Raw genomic sequence first — 19,416 nt, 5'->3', positions numbered from 1 at the left:
GGCGGATCTGTCAGAAAGCGCCCATCTTATGTCGAGGTGACCATCCCTAATTTAGAAGTGACAGACCAAAGGGAAGGCATCCAGTGCTAACTGTTGGGCTATTCTTTTATCAACGAAGAGTGGGATTAATCATAACATTATACCACCTCCACAGCTGAAAAGGCAATCCTGTTCAGAGACAAGGACTGCCAAACCCAACAATACCTTAACCATCAGAAATTGGCCTATTTAATAAAGAAATTAAGATTACTAGTAGAAATAGCCGCCCTCTAGGTAAATATAACTGCCAGTTCCTGCTGGGCAAACGGCATTTTATGGAATTATCTGACAATTCTACAAAAATGTATTCATACTTGACATCCATGAGAAAAAGATTTTATTTAAATCTTAGTTTAAAAATACTCTGTCATCACAGCATTACATCACAGAGTAGACTTTAAAGTAATTTTTTGTAGAAACAGTTAACAATAAAAGTGTCTTTTATGTTGTAACACTAAAGAAAAACAAATGTATTTTTTAGGTTTATGTTTGAAACTTACCCTTTTTCTTGGAATTTTTGTTGAATTAATCTGATACATATCATTTTTATGGAAATTTCAACTGAGGAGTGGAATTCTTCAAAACTAGCACGTGTTAACGCGTGAGGAGTGAACTTAACCCTCCTTGAACCTACACTTCGAAATAGTCAGTTTATTTATTATACTTGCTATTGTGCGGTTACATAATGTCAAGAACTGAATAGCGGTCAATAACATTTTCCTCACGTTACCTATCCAGTGTATAGGTTTTACTCATTGTGAATATAAAGTACGTTCACACAAACCACATTATTATGTGGTTTACAGAATCCAGGAGGAGAGGCACTTTAGGGTAATGATCATTCACCGTTATCGTCTTTGGAACGGTGAGTTGGGAATTTCAGAATAAAATATCCCAAAGGAGATTCAACCTGCTAAAAAGCCAGGTTTCCTGTCGAGACCACTTCCAGAAGATTATCAAAAGTTCACTCGACCAGCAACCCTCAGTGAAAAAACTGCACATGATGATAAAGAACGAGGTCATCCATGTTGTGTACCACAACCTTCAGAGAAGAAACCCACCAAAAGGATTTCGTCAATAGACAATTTAGTCCACTATATATGTAATAGTATTGCTCAAGAGACCCCACAATCCAGGATAAAGACAGTGTTGTAAGCTATACATTTTGAGTATTTGTGTGCTAGAAGACACACGTCATAACATAAAATTTGGAAATTTCATGAGAGTTACGTCATTGTTAAAATCTAAGTTACAGAAATAAGAGTGCAATGTAAATACACCTACATTCAATGAATTTAGTTATTCAGTTGATAAGTAATTAGTGATTAATTTATTTCAATGTTTACAGACTGTATGAGTTACTGTATTTCTTAATTACTCGATAAATTAGTGTTTGTTATTGTTCAACTACTTAACAATTCTACAATTAAGTTTTATTTGTTGTTAAACACTAAACCACATAATTAATACCTAGTTTCTGCCCCCCACAAATAGTGGAACCCAATTTTTAGCACCATAATCCCTCACACATACTGAACTGGTGCTGCATTCAACATGACATATAAAAACAATGTTTAGGTGTGATTTTTTTAATATTTACTTTTGAAGCAAGAAATAATATAATGTATAATATGAAAATGTGAATTATAATCTACAATTTGGTACTAAACTAAATTATATAAATTCCTAAAATAGTAGTTGAATAAAATTTTGAATGCAAGCCAATAAATGAGATAACATGGCTTTGACCCATGACCCAACATGACAGGGTTAAATACCTGCATTGTAAGATGAACAAAGTGACTACATGTGTATAATGTTATTTTAATCTAAATGAAAATACTACTCAACTTATTTAGTCCTCTCTAAGGTCTTACAGAGACAGCTCGTCAAACCAATTGGACGGTAGTTTGTAGGAATCTTGGGATCTTGAGAAAGGTAGGACAGTAGCTTGGCGCCAGGTATCAGGAAAATATTCTCCTGCTTCTCTTGCTATTCTTCTGATTGTTTTTAATCAGATTTGGCAGGGACGTTTATAGTCATAGAGACAATCAGCTCGAAAGGAAAGAGGTGATCGCTCTGCCTGAGTCTTGATGGCTAAGAAGGTGGAGGAAGAAGCAGAAGTGCTAGATACCCAGCAAAAGCTTTCACCTAGAGTATCTGCGATGATCTGGGTATCAGCTACTTCCTGACCATCAGAGAGCAAGATCGAGAGGTGGACAGAATTATATTGCCCACTGGCCTTTCGAATCATGCCCGATATAGCTTTGGAAATGGTGGTAGAAGATATGCTGGTTGTGAACTTAATCCAATATTCGTTCTGGTTTTGACCTCTTACCCACCGAGCATGTGCAGGGCCTGCTGGAAAGCAATGCAGTGCGAGAGTGTGGGATACCTATAAAAAGTATCCAATGCCCGTTTTTGAGCTTTCCATGCCATGTGGCAGGCAAGATTCCACCACGGACAAGGATTTCGTGGAAAATGTGTCGAGGTTTTAGGAATACATTGAGCAACTGCCTGTACAATACAGTCACTGCTGCCAAGCAATCGTCTAGCAATGGCTTACAGACAATGGCAGGATCAAGTTTCGCGAAAGCAGTGAAAGAGGGCCAGTTGGCTTGATGCAGCTTCTAGGGGGGCATGTGAGTTAAGTGGCATTGACCACGGCCAATCTCGCTCAAAATTATAGGAAAATTATTATTGCCTCGTGAATTATTGTCAACCATCCATGAAAGATTGGAGAATAATGAAGGGGAGCAAACTGAAAGATCAATAACAGTAAAGGACTGACTAGGTGCATGAAAATAAGTATAAGAACTGCTATTCAAAACAGAAAGGTTGTGATCAGAGAGCATAAGCTCTACAGAGCGACCCCTCCTATCAATATCAGCACTTCCCCGGAGGGGATGATGTCCATTAAATTCCCCAGGATTAAAAAGGGAGACGGCAACTGTTCAATGAGAGCATCAAGGTCTTATTGATCATATCTCTCTCCAGGCGACAGACAGAGAGAACATACAGTGATGGTATGACCCACGGAAACACGGATGGCTGATCAACCAGCAGTGCCACCCCTCCATGCACTCGTCCATTACACAGTTTGTCATTTCTGTACAAAGAAAACTGCCGAAAGGTGACTGTATCGGCAGGTTTCAGAAATGTTTCCTGTAAGGAAAGGCATATGGGATAGTAGGAAGCAATCAGTGTTTTGATGTCATCCAGATTAGAACGTAAACCTCGACAGTTCCATTGTATCAAGGTGGCCATTGTTATTTACGTGCAGGCAAACTGGGTAGAGAACCCTTCTGTTTACGTCCTTACTTGAGGGAAGTCTATCGACCTCCGTGGATCCTGCCCAGAGTTGATTGGGCAGGTCTTTGTTGGAAGGGGATTCCAGTGACTGAGGACGTGAACAAATGGTCGTTTTGCATCTTGGGATGGAAAAAGAAGTATCCGAAGTAACTCCTGTACCCAAAACCAAAGGATGTGGTTCTTGGGGTTTGTTGGAATGTATGTAAGGGACAGAGATGGGTGTTGAAGTTGATTCATGAACTTTTTAACCATGGAGGTCAAAATACTTTTCATTTGTTTTGAGAATTATTCTTTTGGAGGCACAGAGAGATCTGTCTGCACTCCCACCATAGTTTCGGAACAAAGTGCAGCAGCATACGTCCGAGATGAAGTGATACACGGCAACTTTCGAGTCTCAGTATAAGTAATGTTATGAATCGTTTTCAAACACTGCAACTCTTTTTCTTCCAACCATTTATGGCAAGAACGAAAGTAGGACGGGTAAGATCCATTGCAATTGATGCAATGAAGATCTGTTTCACACTCATCATGGTCCTTGTCACAGCAACGAGCACACATCAGGGAACCACGACACGACATCTTTGAGTGACCGAACCACTAACACTAGAAACATCAGAGGGTTTGGAATGTATGGCTGTACCCTGCAATTAAGATAACCTGCCCTGATGGTGGCAGGTGAACGCGGTGATGTAAATGTCAGAATGAAGATATTGGTCGACATCGAAATTCCATCTTTACGAGTGGAGATATGCCTCACTGCAGAAACCCCTTAAGTGGAGAATCTCTGACTCAGAAGATGTTCTTCAATTCCCTTTCAACAATAACTCCTCATGATTAATTTAAAGTAGTATGAGGTGTAACCTCAATAGGCATATCCTCAATTGATTTTGAATGCAAGAGGAGTTTACTGTGTTGAGATGTGGATTTTTCCACCAATATACCACCAGATCGCAGTTTCTTTACTAGCTTTGGATAGCCAGCAAGTCCCTCCAGTCCCTTCTGAATGAAAAAGGGAGACATTTGCCCTAAAGGTTTGTCTGAAAGAGAATGTAGGATAAGAAAATAAGGTGCAACAGGTGTTGAAGATTGCTGCTCAGAATCTTCAAAACGTAATCATTTACATATGGAGTTTTCTCACTATTTTATTTTAAGATTTTATTTGGAGAATCCATGATAAAAAAGGAAAATTTTGGTGCCCATTAACCCCACCCACCATGGAGACCTAGGAGGGGACAAACTACAATGTCAAACAAGGACACTGCAGTGAGGCCAGGGTTTCGTGAGCACTATACCTAAACACGAGCATTAGATACAATGCCCACAACACCTGTTGAAAATATCCATCACTGGTACTTGGTTGCCCTTATCCCAATTGAACCAGCTGACTGGCCCTATGGTTGCCTACCCCAAGGCTGCCCGTCTACAGAAATTAAAGGCCAAAGTGGTGTGTTAAGGTTGTACTCCTCAACCACCAGGATCCTATCCTCCCTTTCACAGGTCACCACGCACGATAAACACGTGGGTGGATATTTAGATCACAGAGGAAGTCAACTGAAAGAACAGAACCTTCCCTGGAAGGTCCCCTCACCATGTACAAGAATCCACACCGAGGGGATGGTGAAGTGTATAAATAATTATTAACAATATAGTGACAGATGTCTCTGTATTATACTAACCCAGAATTGAAAGCAAATATCAGTGAAGGAGAGTTTAAAGTAATTCATGGGTACCACAAACAAACACTGCTGGCTCATAATCTTAATCTACCCAGGTCTAAGGTCTATCAAATTGTCTTAGGTTTGGTGTTTGTAGCTTTGTTTCTTAATCTTAAGAATCTATCAATTAAACAAATAGCAGAAGAAATTCCACAAATTTTGGAAGTCATTCCAGCTCTCTATAAGCTGATCCAAACTTCCTGCATATCACATGATCAAATTCCTGACTATGTCATAAAGGCTTAGGTGAGATGATGAATGAAACACTCAAATTTTTGAGAAATTAGTGTATATACACTGCAAGTGATAGATAACAGATATGGTAAAAAAAAAGCAAACAAAAGGTTTTACAACCATAATTTCTTTGCTTGTGATTGAAATGAAAATCCACAATTAAATTGTTCATAAATTCACTCTGAAACTTTCCTGGAACAAATTATTGGGCAACTTCCTTCAAACATATTCTGTTAAAAATCTTCAATATTTCTTGCAGTGAATTAAAGGATAAAAGTATTTGGCAATGATAAATAGTTCTTCCATTTAAGCCCATTGTGATACCTTACACTGTATGAAAACTCCCAACAATTATGGAAGTGATGTTTCCAACTTGGCAACGTGCATACTGCGTGAAACTTTTGTGGCAATGGAGCGAGAGAAAGTACATACTGTATGTACGGGGATGTTTGCAGTGTTGGTGGTTTGCAACCATAGATTTATTGTATCAGTGACATAACAGGCAGGTCAGTTTGCCACACACGATTTTAGAAATGTATACCGTAGAATTTGAACTGAATAGCACAGGTTTTCATACTAGGTTGTAGAGTGGGGTAGTTTATTAAATTTGAAGAAAATTTGAAACATGAGAGAAAAGAGGAGCATCCTGTTTATTTGAATCTGTGAAGCTAGGACAATACCATTAATCAAAGCTGTAGGTTTATACAGGTATATATAAACTCATATATGATATATGCCTTGAGACATAGAAGTTTTTAAGGTACTTGGGAAATAATTGCCAAATCTGGAGCATCAAGAAAAATCTTAAGTGATAAAAAGTAAAATAATTAAAAACAGATAAAAGAAACTTCTCATGTTCGATGGCATGAAACAATGCATCATTTACGATAGAAGCTAAAGGCAATTCCTGGTACTTCATGCAAAACCCAAATTTACTGATATAACTTACTATACTTTAACAAATGTATGAGAGAACACTATTTCTGACACTCTCAGCATCCCTCTAACTCATCTACACAACTCACAAAACCTTCATTAATGTAAGACAAAGGCCCATATCTATTCCTGACATTTCGTGCAACATTAAAATTCACTAATGAAACTAGGATGCTGAAATAACCTTGTTACAAGATTGCTTTCTATACTGAAAATGATATTGTTAATACAAGCCTGTGGTGGTTTGTTTTGAAATGCTACCATAATTTACAGTAATTACTGTATGCTGAATCCAAAAACAGAGTCCATTTTTCTACATCATGTACAGATTTTTCACACAACATCATACGTACTTTTACATAAATGAGTCATATTCACTGAAATTGCATCATATTTTGTTACACTCATCAACTGCCTACACATTTCTCTAAACCAATTGTGACGTGTTAGTGATATCAATCATTCTTGAACCCACAATGAACACACCATAAGTACAGAGACTGTTAACAGGCCACATGACATGTCAGTTCTATACACTGTTTGTATGTGCACGTTGATGTTATCTTTTTCTTTAAATATTATTTATTCATTGTCATAAGTTGTATAAATGACTCAGACACATTCTGTTATATTTGTGGTAAATTGTTATTGGGCTTCAGGTTGACTTCAGATGAATAGTTGTAAAAGACCATGAGAAAAGGAGAAATCCATGCTTGTATTTCCTTTAATGATGTCACTGATAGATTTTTAAATAAAAGCAACAAAGATCTAAATTATGAAAATAGAGTCAATAACGTGCTCAATAAATTCAAGGAGTTGGGTTGTAATACAACTTGAAAGTTCATTTCTGACTTTCACACACAAACTATTTTCCTGAAAATCTCAATGATATTACCAAAGAATAAGGGGAAAGATTTCATCAAGCCAGCAAGGAAGTGGACAGGAGGTATCAGAAATGGTGGAACCATCAACATGATGGCTACCTACTGCTGGTCATTAAAACAAACTACTTCAGATGCAATACATAAACGAAAGACCAAATAAAAAATGTAGATTTCACATTAAAAAATTAATCCTGAATTAGGATGCATATTTATTTGACATCAATGTTCTTCCTTTTTTTTCTCCATTTGTTTGTAATTTTCTTGATTGCAATAAACAAAATGAGAATTTGTTCTAAACAAAAATTTTCTCCAATTTATAAAAATCCTTAAGTGATGGGAAAAAAAAAGAATATTATTTTCAAAATCTGTGTTGCTAAATTATAGAAACTAATTCATTGAAACCAAAACAACTGTAGAAAAACATAATTTATCAAAACCATAACAACTGTAGAAAAACCTAATTCCTCAAAACCAAAACAACTGTAGAAAAACCTAATTCCTCAAAACCAAAACAACTGTAGAAAAACCTAATTCATTAAAACCAAAACAACTGTAGAAAAACCTAATTCATTAAAACCAAAACAACTGTAGAAAACCCTAATTTATTAAAACCAAAACAACTGTTGAAGAACCTAATTTATTAAAACCAAAACAACTGTTGAAGAACCTAATTTATTAAAACCAAAACAACTGTTGAAGAACCTAATTTATTAAAACCAAAACAACTGTAGAAAAACCTAATTTATTAAAACCAAAACAATTAAAGAATCTAATTTATTAAAACCAAAACAACTGCAGAAAAACTTAAATTTATTAAAACCAAAACAATGTTTATAAAATTTACATTAGCAGGCCTGTGAAATCAGAAGTCAGGTGTTTTGTATGTTTAAATCAATGTGTCATCTTGTAATAATAGGATATCAGGTTTCTTATATGTTTAGATTAATATGTCATACTAGAATAACCAGAAGTGATTAAACACAAAATAATTTCAGGAAACAGTTGTATCTGTGATGAAAATCAAACATAATTCTGGGAGACAGCTGTATTTTAATCCAGGTTAAACACAATATAAGTCTGAGATACAGGTGTATTTGTAATTCAAGTTAAACATATCATAATTCTTGGAGAGAGGTGTATTGTAACCCAGGTTAAACACAACATAATTCCAGTAAAAAGTTGTATTTGTACTCCACATTGAACATGAGAATCTAAATTAAATTTAAAGTAATTATTTCACAGCTTTACCTGAATTCCAGGTAAAATTTGAAAACTGATGGTACTATTATATATAAAAAATACCAGTATTTTAGTAAAAATCAGTTTATTTTCAGCCATGAAAAAAAGCTCCTGAGCAAAGTACACCAAATATTCTAAAAAAAACAAGGATAAGTCTCATTTAAATTAGTGACTAAACAGTATTTGGACTAACATAACAGAAAACAAATACTATTCCATAAACAAAATAGAGTCCAGGTTAGCCTTAAATAAATCTATGGTAAGGGGAAAGGGTTGGGTGCTATCAGAAAATTATATTTTATATATATATATATATACACACACACACACACACAGTCTCTTTAACTTGGTCCATTTAAAGATTAGCCCAGATTAACTTATCACATACACATCAGTAAATTCCTTCCCACCTGAAAACAAAAACAGCACCACTTAGCTAGATATTAGTCAAACTTTGCCTAAAACAAAGTACCTGGTCAGTCTATACTCAGGATTGAAAATACTGTGACAGATCAAAAAAATCAAGGTCACTTTTTAAACATGTGATCAGTGCTGGTATAAAGATGCCAATTTTTAAGTACACAGATTGGCTATAATCAGATACATACACAATGTAAAAGATTTAAGAGTCCCATATCTAATGGAATGCAGCAGTAAATAATCAGAAGATGAATGTTAGCAGTAGCACTGAATCACAAAACTGTCAGTTGAAGATCCTGGTACAAGGAATGTCAGCTCTGACTCTTTATTTACAAAGCCAATATCACTAAGTAAATTACTTATAGTATTAGACACTGGTAACACCTGACATCAGTGAACCTTGGCACTTGGTGGTCACCAGGAGAAGTTACAGCAAGTCTTTCTTCGGAGGAATGCCTTTCTTTCCCTGCCAGATACTGTTGTGTATTGTTACAGCATCAATAGTTACAGTCAAATGTTTGGTGTGGACTTGAGAAAAACACTTTCCTCCTGAGTTGTACCTGAAATATATAATGAATCTGTACAGGTTATTTTGAACAAATTCACCAAAGTATCTAAGCACTTTCCTCTTGAGTTGTATCTGAAATAAATAATGAATCTGTACAGTTTGTTTTGGACAAAAAAAAAATATCATGATACTTTTTTCCAATGTTTTACTTGAAATAATTAATCTGTCAGTGGTCAATAAGAACACTACAAATATTGTAAATCAGCAACCTTATAATCATTAAGCATACATATCACAAGAACCAATACAAACAAGACAGAAAGGTTTAACTTGTGTGTTTGAATCTTTAGTTAATACATAGATATGTGGTAATTATTTCAAATTTTATTACACCTCTTGAAAATTAACACTCTTCCAGGGTAAATAATTTCTCTAATTATGAAATAGAAATGTAAAGCCTCACTGTGAGCTTTACAGCAAAGCATTTAATGCCAGTCTCTAGATGTAATTTTAAAATAACACCAAGATTTAATCATGTAGATTTATTTTGATTGTCATTTCAACATAGCATCTGTGCTTCACCAGTGGAACATGATGAAAGGCATGGCTTTATTATAACTGTCCATACAAAACAAAAGCTTTAACATAAAACTTTGGAAATATGAGATGCAATCATATTCTGTGAGTGCTGTGAAATACTCATGGTACTCAGCACTCTTGAATTGAGTAGCTCAGTATCCAACAAAAGTCATGCAAATGTACCACAAGTGGTACACAGTGTTGTGTATGTGTTTAGTTTCAATAATATTTATCAGTAACAACACATTAGTTTTGATTACAATATTTAGTTATCTTGACAAACATTTGGCTAAATAAATCAAGAAAATAAAAAAGACAAATCTGAAGTCGAAAATAGGTACATAATGTATATTTAGTACTTTAATAAATTTTAACCTAAATGAGCAAATGCATCATATAAACCACAAAGCAACCACTCTGATAAAACTGCAATAAATGCTTCTACTCATCATAAACAAAAGTTTCATTGCAACAAAACATGCAACTAAAAACCACAATCACAGTGTTCAGTAAGAGCTGAAGCTTGGTAAACTTTATCTCTGTAGAACCATAAAATTTACACCACAACCAATATCACTGTGTTTGTTCAATAGGAGTTGAAACTTGGTAAACCTATCCATATACAACCTTGAACTAAACCCCACAAACAACACTGTCACATTCAGTAAGAGTTGAAACCTAGTAAATCTTTATATGTATTTTAAATGCCTGCTCACCTTTTTTTAAAATCTGTTTAATTTTATAATTTCTTACTCTTAAACAAACAATATTTCAACTGGTCTTGATTGTCATTATATTTTCATCAGCACAAGTTGTATAGTTACTTTTGTGCCATTCTGTACTAGCTATCTTATTTCAGTTGATAACTATTATCTATAGAATTTGAAAAACCCAGTTATTTGAAAATCCCAACAAACACAACTTTCAGTCTGTTTATGTGAATAAGAAATAGTTTAAGTTTAAAATATTAAAGCTGGAAATACACTATTCAGCATATTTTGTTTATCTCATATTTTATCTCCCTTTTATGCTAAACTGTCAAGTCCATTTCTGTGCACTTATCATTCCATATACAAAAATAGAAAACTTATTGATATATTACATTAATAATGATTTAAGAGAAACACACACATCATTTTGAAGACTGATTATATTACATAAATAATGATTTAAGTGAAACACACACATCATTTCAAAGACTGATTATATTATATAAATGATATAAGTAAAATATACACACATCAATTCTAAGACTAATTACAGCTTTGGTGGAAAATGCTATTTCCTGCATAACCTATCACTTTAGAAAATTATTTTAAAATAGCACTCTTATGTATCATTCATTTTTAAAATACCTAACTCACAAAACTAGCATACTTGTAAAACCTGTTCATCATGGGATCTGTGAGAATCTTGGGTCCTGTTCCATAGAGTTTTAACACTTCTTCCTGGTCTGGATTGTATGAATAGATAGCTCGGAACTGGCAACCAGAGTCTCGAAACAATATTAAGAAGTGTTTGCTCTCAGAACTGTTAATAGCCTGAAATCAACATGTATATAATATAATCACTGTTCATTTACATACATAACTACATATTCCTCATATCTGTTAATACCCTGAAACCAACATGTACATAGCATAATCACTGTTCATTTATATACAGAAGTACATACTCCTCAGAACTGTTAATAACCTGAAATCAACATGTATATAGTATAAGCATTGTTCATCTATATATGATACATAACTACATACTCCTTAGAATTATTAATCGACCAAAATGTATAATAACAATATAAAACACTTTCTTTTTAAGAGGTACTCACTTAATTACTGAACATATATATATAAAGTAGATGAATGTTATAGGTGATTATTTCATCCTACAACATTCATCCAATCTAATAATTGTCTTTATGATGATATTGCCTACATCTGTGTTATTACAAGTCATTTTATTAAATTTCTAACTTTCATTCTTGGAACTTTGAAGTTTTGTCTTGTTTAGGTAGTTCTCTATTTTTTGTTGTTTTTAATTGTGTGTTTATTTAAGTTTTACGCTTTTTCATTTTTAATATTTCTTGAATTTGGTTATCATCTTCCTACCTATTTTTCTAATATAAAACGTTTCCTAGTTTAAAAATCTTTTATACACTGTACCATTGTTATATTTTTCATTATTATATCACTGTTCCATTGTCATATTCTTCATTATTATATCATCATACCGCTACCACAATTATCGTTACTACATCACTGTACCATTGTCATATTTTTCATTATATAATATATCAGTTAGGCTTCATTATTATAACACCATACCACCACCATAATTTTCATTATTATTTCACTGTACCATTGTTATATTTTTTATTTTCATAACCTATTTACATACATCTTTATTTTCGTAACCTGTTTACTTACATCTTATTTTCTAACCTATTTACGTACATCTTTATTTTCTAACCTATTTACACACATCTTTATTTTCTAACCTATTTACATACATCTTTATTTTCATAACCTATTTACGTACATCTTTACTTTCATGACCTATTTACGTACATCTTTACTTTCATGACCTATTTACCTCTATCACTTTCTTCTTGGTATCTGAATTGACAGCACCAGCCAGTACTGTGTTAATTGCATTTGTGATTATTCCCCTATTTGACTTAGCTGTGGGTTTTACAAACAGCTTTGGGCCTGAGAATTCTGATGTAAATGCAGAGGAAGAAGTGGAGCCAGCATCAGATGCCCCATCACTCGGTGGACCCGATCCCTTACTACGGCCACTTGGTATACCTGGCAGGAGTGAAGGTGGTGGCTGACTTGGGGAGGTTGGATATCTAGAACCATAATAGCCATGACTGGGGCTAGGGCCTTGTCTTCTTGGAAGACCACCAAAGCCATATAAGGAGTCTACATCATCCTGGTTCAGACCTTCTGTAGAAATTAGCAAGATTAACAGAACTGATGCAACAATAAAACATATCATTTCCATAGTACTAATATCAATACAATGCAGCTAGCTAATACTGATACAACAATACAAACATTGAAAAGGACAAAACCTTAAGGGTTAATAATACCGTATAACATTAACACTACCATCCAAGACAGAACAACAGCTGGCTAACAGTAATGTAACTGTACATGTATTGAACAGGAAAACACTTAAATGATTAATAATACATTACAAAATTAACACTACCTTCGGAGACAGAACCACAGCCGGCTAATACTAACGTAACACCAAATGTATAGAACTGGACAGAATCTTAAGGATTAATAATAGCTTAAAACATTCTATAAGTCATTCTATAAAAACATTATTTTACAAAGTTAAAACTCCATTCCTAAGCCTACTGACTAAAAAACTGGTCCTCAATATTAACTGATGTTTAAAACATGCAAATGCAACCCAGGTATCTTGGGTTCTACAACATATAATAGTACTATGAAGGATTGTCCAGATGTTATTTCAGAACAATGAAATGAAATATTTGAACTAGCAAGAATAGCTACATCGATGTAGTAATACCAAGTGGTCAGGTTCATACATTTAGAAATTGGTTGGTTAGTTGGTTTGGTGTTTAATGGTGCAAAGCAACTAACTAGACTATGTGCGCAAAACATCTGGTAAAAATTAAAGTAAAATTAGTAAAATTCATAAAAGGAAATTAAGGTAAAACAAAACAAAGTTTAAAAAACATAAATAGTATTAAATCCAATTTTCATATCTAGTCTAGAGCAGTAAGAGACAAAGTTAGATTAATAATACTTATTACAGCACAACAACAGCTAGCTAATACTGATACAACAATACAAACATTGAAAAGGACAAAATCTTAAAGGTTAATAATACCGTATAACATTAACACTACCATCCAAGACAGAACCACTGCTGGCTAACAGTAATGTAACTGTACATGTATTGAACAGGAAAACACTTAAATGATTAAGTGTAAAGAAACCTTCTGTAACAACTGTAATTATCATAACTTGGCAGGATGACTAACAGGTAACTTCAAAAATCAGCATTAGTCACCTGAAGTTGGCCTTTTAACTCCTGGTTTTGAATTTTTTGACGTTACGGCCATTTTTTTTTTATTTCAAAGCAAACTAGATGGGCTCTGATTCTTAAAATGGAATCACATAAGCAAAAGGTCTAATGTATAAATTAGAAAAAACTTAAATGACATAAAAGATATTAAAGGCCTTTAAAAAACTAAAAACATTTCCATGATGGACAGTGTCACCATCATCAATAACACTGTAACATTACGGATAAACCTTGGAACAAAACACGTTTCAAATGGTGCCATCGCTGAGAGTTATAATGACAGCAAGAGAGTAAAATGTGGCTAATTGTGACCTGAGTGTTACACAGACAATGCATTAATGAATCAGTTCCAGATAAAAGAAAACAATGAGATAAAAAATTGTAACCAATGAGTAGTCTAGTTACAGCATCTCCTCTTTCCGATCTTAACAGAAGCAAGACGGCCAACGTCTAATAGAGGGTTTTATTTGGAAAAGCTTGTTTTCATGTTGCTCACTCCAAGTCAACTGCCAACTGGCACAGAGCCAAGCCCTGAATGCAGGACCATAGTCCATGTATAAAACAGGCACAGCAGTGACAGTGCCAACACAGATAGATTTAGCTGTGATGTCAGAGAACTTGTTCACATGAATATCAACGTGGCCCAATATATAGAAAAACTGGAAAGAAGTAGATGTTAAAGAGAAATGGGCCAATCAGTTTTGAATATCAGCAAAAACAGGGTGGGAACGAATGTGAAGTGATTCCAGGGCCAGTAGAGAACTAAGCAAATCAGTATAAATGATGCTATTTGAGTACAGGTAAGCTTCTATGTGATCCCAGGCAAAAGAAATTATGTACAGTTTAGCAGTAAACACAGAAGTTGTAGAGGAGATCTTGCAAGCAACTGCTGAACCACAACAAACCATGGCAGAGCCCACACAGTCACCTAATTTCAACTGATTGATTGGTTGATTGATTTAGTGTTTTATGGCACAAAGCAGTTAGGCTATCTGCACCAAACATCCAGTAAAAAGGTAAAAATAAATTAAATGTAGTAAAATACATAAAAGGAAATGAAGGTAAAACAAAACATCAATGAAAAACAGAAAAAGCTTAAAATCAATGTTGACACCTAGTCTACAATGTTAAGAGAAAAAGCAGAGTAAGAGAAGTTGTAAAGGACTTTCTCTAGCAAAATGGTAATGATTATAACCTGCCAGGAAGACTAACAGGTAAGTACAAGAACCATCATCTGCCACATGAATTTCGCCTTTCCAGTCCTGGTTCCAGGTTATGTTGTCATAACAGCCATTATCAAAAGAAAAAATAAGAAAAGTTTCAAAAGACATAGAGCAGAATCATAATAAAAATTAATCAAATGTCCAGTGAAAAGGTAAAAGTAAAGTAAATGTAGTAAAATTCATAAAAGGAAACAAAGGTAAAAACAAAACAGCAATTAAAAACAGAAAATGGCATAAAACCAATGTTGACATCCAGTCTACAAAGTTGTAAAGGACTCCCTGTAGCAGAATGGTAATGATCATAATCTGCCAGGAACACTAACAGGTAAGTACAAAAATCACCATCAGTCACCTGAAGTTGGTCTTTCCAGTCCTGGTTCCGGGTTATGTGTCATTATGGCCAGTACCAAAAGATAAAGTAATAAAAGTGTTAAAAGACATGCAGCAAAATTGTAATAACAACTCGCCAGGACAACTAACAGGTAGTTCAACAGCAGCGTTAGTCACATGAATTGGCCTTTCCAGTCCTGGTGTCGAGTTAGGTAATGTTCTGGCCATATATCAATGTCAAATTAAACTAGAGATATTAAGACTCTAATAAGGGAACCACAATTAAAAAGGTGTAATGAATAAATATCAAACACTTAAATGAGGTTAAAAATATTAATGGCCATTAAAAAACTAAAAACTTTATCAAGGTGGACAGTGTTATTGGTGATGGTGACACCAATTGATGTGTTACAGACAAACTCTGGGACAAAACATGTTTAAAATAGTGCCGTCATTGAAAGTCGTAATGATGGCAGGAAAGTAAAATATGGCTTACCATGATTTGAGTGTTACACAAACTACACACTGGTGAATCAGTTCCAGACAAAAGAAAACAATTAATTAAAAAACTGTGACCAATGCGTAATCTAGTTAGAACAACTTCCTCTTTTTGAACCTTACGGAAGCTAGACGGCCAATGCCCAATATAGGGTTTTATTTGAAAAAGCTTGTTGTCACGTTGCTCACTCCAAGTGGACTGCCAGCTGGCACAGAGCTAAGCCTTGAATAAAGGACCACAGTCCATGTATGAAATAGGCACAGTGGTAATAGTGCCAGAGCAGATAGATTTAGCTGTCATGTCTGCAAGCTCATTCCCGTAAATACCAAAATGGTCTGGTATCCAGAAAAACTGGATAGAAGTAGATGTTAAGGAGAAATGGGCCAGTCGGTTTTGAATATCAGCAAGAACAGGGTGTGAGCCAACGTGAAGCGAGTCCAAGGCCAGCAGAGAACTAAGGGAGTCAGTATAAATAGTGCAGTCGGAGTACTGCTCAGCTTCAATATGACCCAGGGCAAGAGATATGGTGTACAGTTCAGCAGTGAACACAGAAGCTGTAGAGGGGCTTCTGCGTGCAACCACTGAACTGCAACAAACCATGGCAGAGCCCACAGAGTCACCTGATTTTGAACCATCCGTATAAATTGGAATAGAAAGGTTATTCGAAAGATGTTCAGTGGATTCTGCAATGTTATCCAAGGATAGACCCAATTCATCCAATTGCGCCTGGATGCGAAGGCCAAAAGGAGCAATGGCAGATAGTCTGTTTTGAAAAAGTAAGACCCACTGAGGAAGGAAAACACATCCCCAAGTGGGATGCTTTGGTAAATGGTGAAGTTTCGAAGAATACACTAAAGACAGTTGCAAACGGCAAAGGTGGAGTGGAGGTTCGTGAGATTCCACGTATAAGCTCTGAACTGGGGAAGTGCAGAAAGCCCCAGTGCAGAGTCGAAGTCCTTGATGATGAATGGGGTCCAGCATCTTTAAGGCCGAGGGTCTGGCAGAGCCATAGGCCATTGATCCATAGTCGAGTTTTGAACAAATAAGAGCACGATATATCTTTAACATAGAACAGCGATCTGCTCCCCAACTGATGGTAGAGAGGACATGGAGGATGTTCAGTGCTCTTGTGCATTTGACACATAGCTGCTTTAACTGTGGTATAAAGGTCAGCTTTCGGTCAAAGATAAGTCGCAAGAACTTGGTCTCAGGGACCACTGGCAACAAAACTTCACCAATACGAAGTTCAGTATCAATGTGGATACCCTGTTGGCAGCAAAAGTGCATGCAAACAGGTTTAGAGAGAAAAAAATTAAATCTGTTCACTGTAGTCCACTTCAGTACATGATTGAGGGCAGTTTGTAGTTGCCGCTCAATATATCTCATGTTCGACGACTGACACGAGGTGTGAAAGTTGTCGATATAGAGCCTGTTTGCAACAGTAAGAGGCAGTTGTTCAGTGATGGCATTTATCTTTATACTGAGAAGTATGACACTCAAAACACAGCCCTGAGGGACCCCAAGTTCCTACACAAAAGAACGGAAACGTGTCAAACCCACACGAATTTGCAATCTCCTGTCCATTAAAAAAATTTTTTAATAAACATGGGTAAATGGCCATGTAACCATATATATGGAGGTCTCGCAAAATGCCATACCTCCATGTTGTGTCATAAGACTTCTCAATGTCAAAGAATATTGAATCAAGATGTTGGCGTTTGAGAAAGCCTTCTCTGATTGATGTTTCAAGTCAAATTAGGTGGTCCATGGTGGAATGCTGTCGTCGGAACCCAACTGGATGAGCGAGAGGAAGTTGTTTGTTTCGAGGAACCAAACAAGACGAGCATTAACCATCCTCTCTAAAGTCTAACAGAGACAGCTCGTCAAAGCAACTGGACAGTAGTTTGAAGGAATCTTGGGATCTTTCCCAGATTTAGAGAAAGGTAATATAACAGCCTGGCACCAGGCATCAGGAAAAACATTCTCCTGCCAGATTCGGTTAAAAACAAGTAGAAGGATATTAAGAGAAGCAGAAGAGAGATAGTGCAGCATGTCATAGTGTAAATCATCAGGTCCAACAGATGTACTGCCAAACCGATGAAGGGCCATTTTCAGTTCCAATTATAGTCAAATAGACAGTCAGTTCGAAAGGAAAGAGATGAAAGCTCTGCCCGAGTCTCGATGGCCAAGAAGGAGGAGAAACAAGCAGAAGTGCTAGATACCCGGCAAAAGTTTTCACCTAGAGTATCGGCGATGCTCCAGACATCAGCTACCTCTTGGCCAGAGAGTAAGATGGAGAGGGGGACAAAATAGTAGTGACCACTGACCTTTCGAATCCTGTCCCATATTACCTTGGAACTGGTGGTAGAAGATATGCTAGTTGTGAACTTAATCCAAGATTCCTTCTGGCTTTGACGTCTTACCCACCTAGTATGTGCACGGGCCCATTGGAAAGCAATGCGGTACGAAAGTGTGGGATATCTACGGAAAGTATCTTAGGCCCCGTTTTTTAGCTTTCCGTGCCACATAGCAAGCAGGATTCCATCACAGACGAGGATATCGTGGAAAATGTGTCGAGGTTTTAAGAATACACTGAGCAGCTGCTTGTATAATACAGTCAGTTACTGCTGCCACACAGTTGTCTATTGATGGCTGATTCACGATGGCAGGATCAAGTTCTGCAAGAGCATTGAAAGTGTGCCAGTTTGCTTGATCCAGCTTCCACTGGGGCACGCGGATAGGGTGGCAACAACCACAGCCAGTCTCTCTCAAAAGTATAGGAACATGATCACTGCCTAGTGGATTATTGTCAACCCTCCCTGAAAAATGGGAAAATAATGAAGGGGAGCAAACCAAGGGATCAATAGAGGTAACGGACCAACTAGGTGCATGAAAATAAGTGGAAGAACCAGTATTAAAAAGAGAAAGATTGTGATCAGAGAGCATAAGCTCTACAGAGCGACCCCTTCTATCATTAACAGCACTTCCCCAGAGGGGATGATATCCATTAAAGTCCCCCAGGATTAGAAATGGAGACAGCAACTGTTCAATGAGAGCATCAAGGTCTGATTGATCATATGTTTCTCCAGGTGACAGGTAGAGAGAACAAACAGTGATGGTATGACCCAAGGAAACATGGATGGCTAGGGCCTCCAAGGGTGTGTTGAGTGACAAAGACAGGGTGGGCACATGCTGATCAACCAATAGTGTCACCCCTCCATGTACTCATCCATCACAAAGCCTGTCATTTCTGTACAGAGAAAACTGCCGAATGGTGACCGTATCAGCAGGTTTTAAAAATGTTTCTTGCAAGAAAAAGACATTCAGGATGGTAGGAAGCAATCAGTGTTTTGATATCATCCAGATTAGAACGTAAACCTCGACAGTTCCATTGTATCGAGGTGGCCATTTTTAATGATGGGTAGGCGAA

The 19,416-nt window shown here is 36.1% G+C and overlaps 1 protein-coding gene across 3 annotated transcripts in view; it reads right to left on the bottom strand.

The window, feature by feature from the left end:
* Positions 1-8,427: 8,427 nt before the first annotated feature.
* The window catches only part of LOC143252992 (patronin-like), a 74,999-nt gene continuing 64,010 nt past the window's right edge, over positions 8,428-19,416 (bottom strand). For all 3 annotated transcript variants that reach the window (XM_076506008.1, XM_076506009.1, XM_076506010.1), the window contains 3 exons: positions 12,459-12,814; positions 11,244-11,407; positions 8,428-9,339 (listed from right to left, as the gene is read on the bottom strand). In XM_076506008.1, the coding sequence (XP_076362123.1) occupies positions 9,207-9,339; positions 11,244-11,407; positions 12,459-12,814 (653 nt within the window). In that variant the 3' untranslated portion in view covers positions 8,428-9,206. The remainder of the gene's footprint in view (positions 9,340-11,243; positions 11,408-12,458; positions 12,815-19,416) is intronic.

This window comes from Tachypleus tridentatus, chromosome 6 (genome assembly GCF_004210375.1).
Source record: "Tachypleus tridentatus isolate NWPU-2018 chromosome 6, ASM421037v1, whole genome shotgun sequence".
In the NCBI taxonomy this organism is placed as follows: Eukaryota; Metazoa; Arthropoda; class Merostomata; order Xiphosura; family Limulidae; genus Tachypleus; species Tachypleus tridentatus.
The sequence above is the reverse complement of the archived record's forward strand: the minus strand, read 5'-3'. Positions and strand labels throughout refer to the sequence as shown.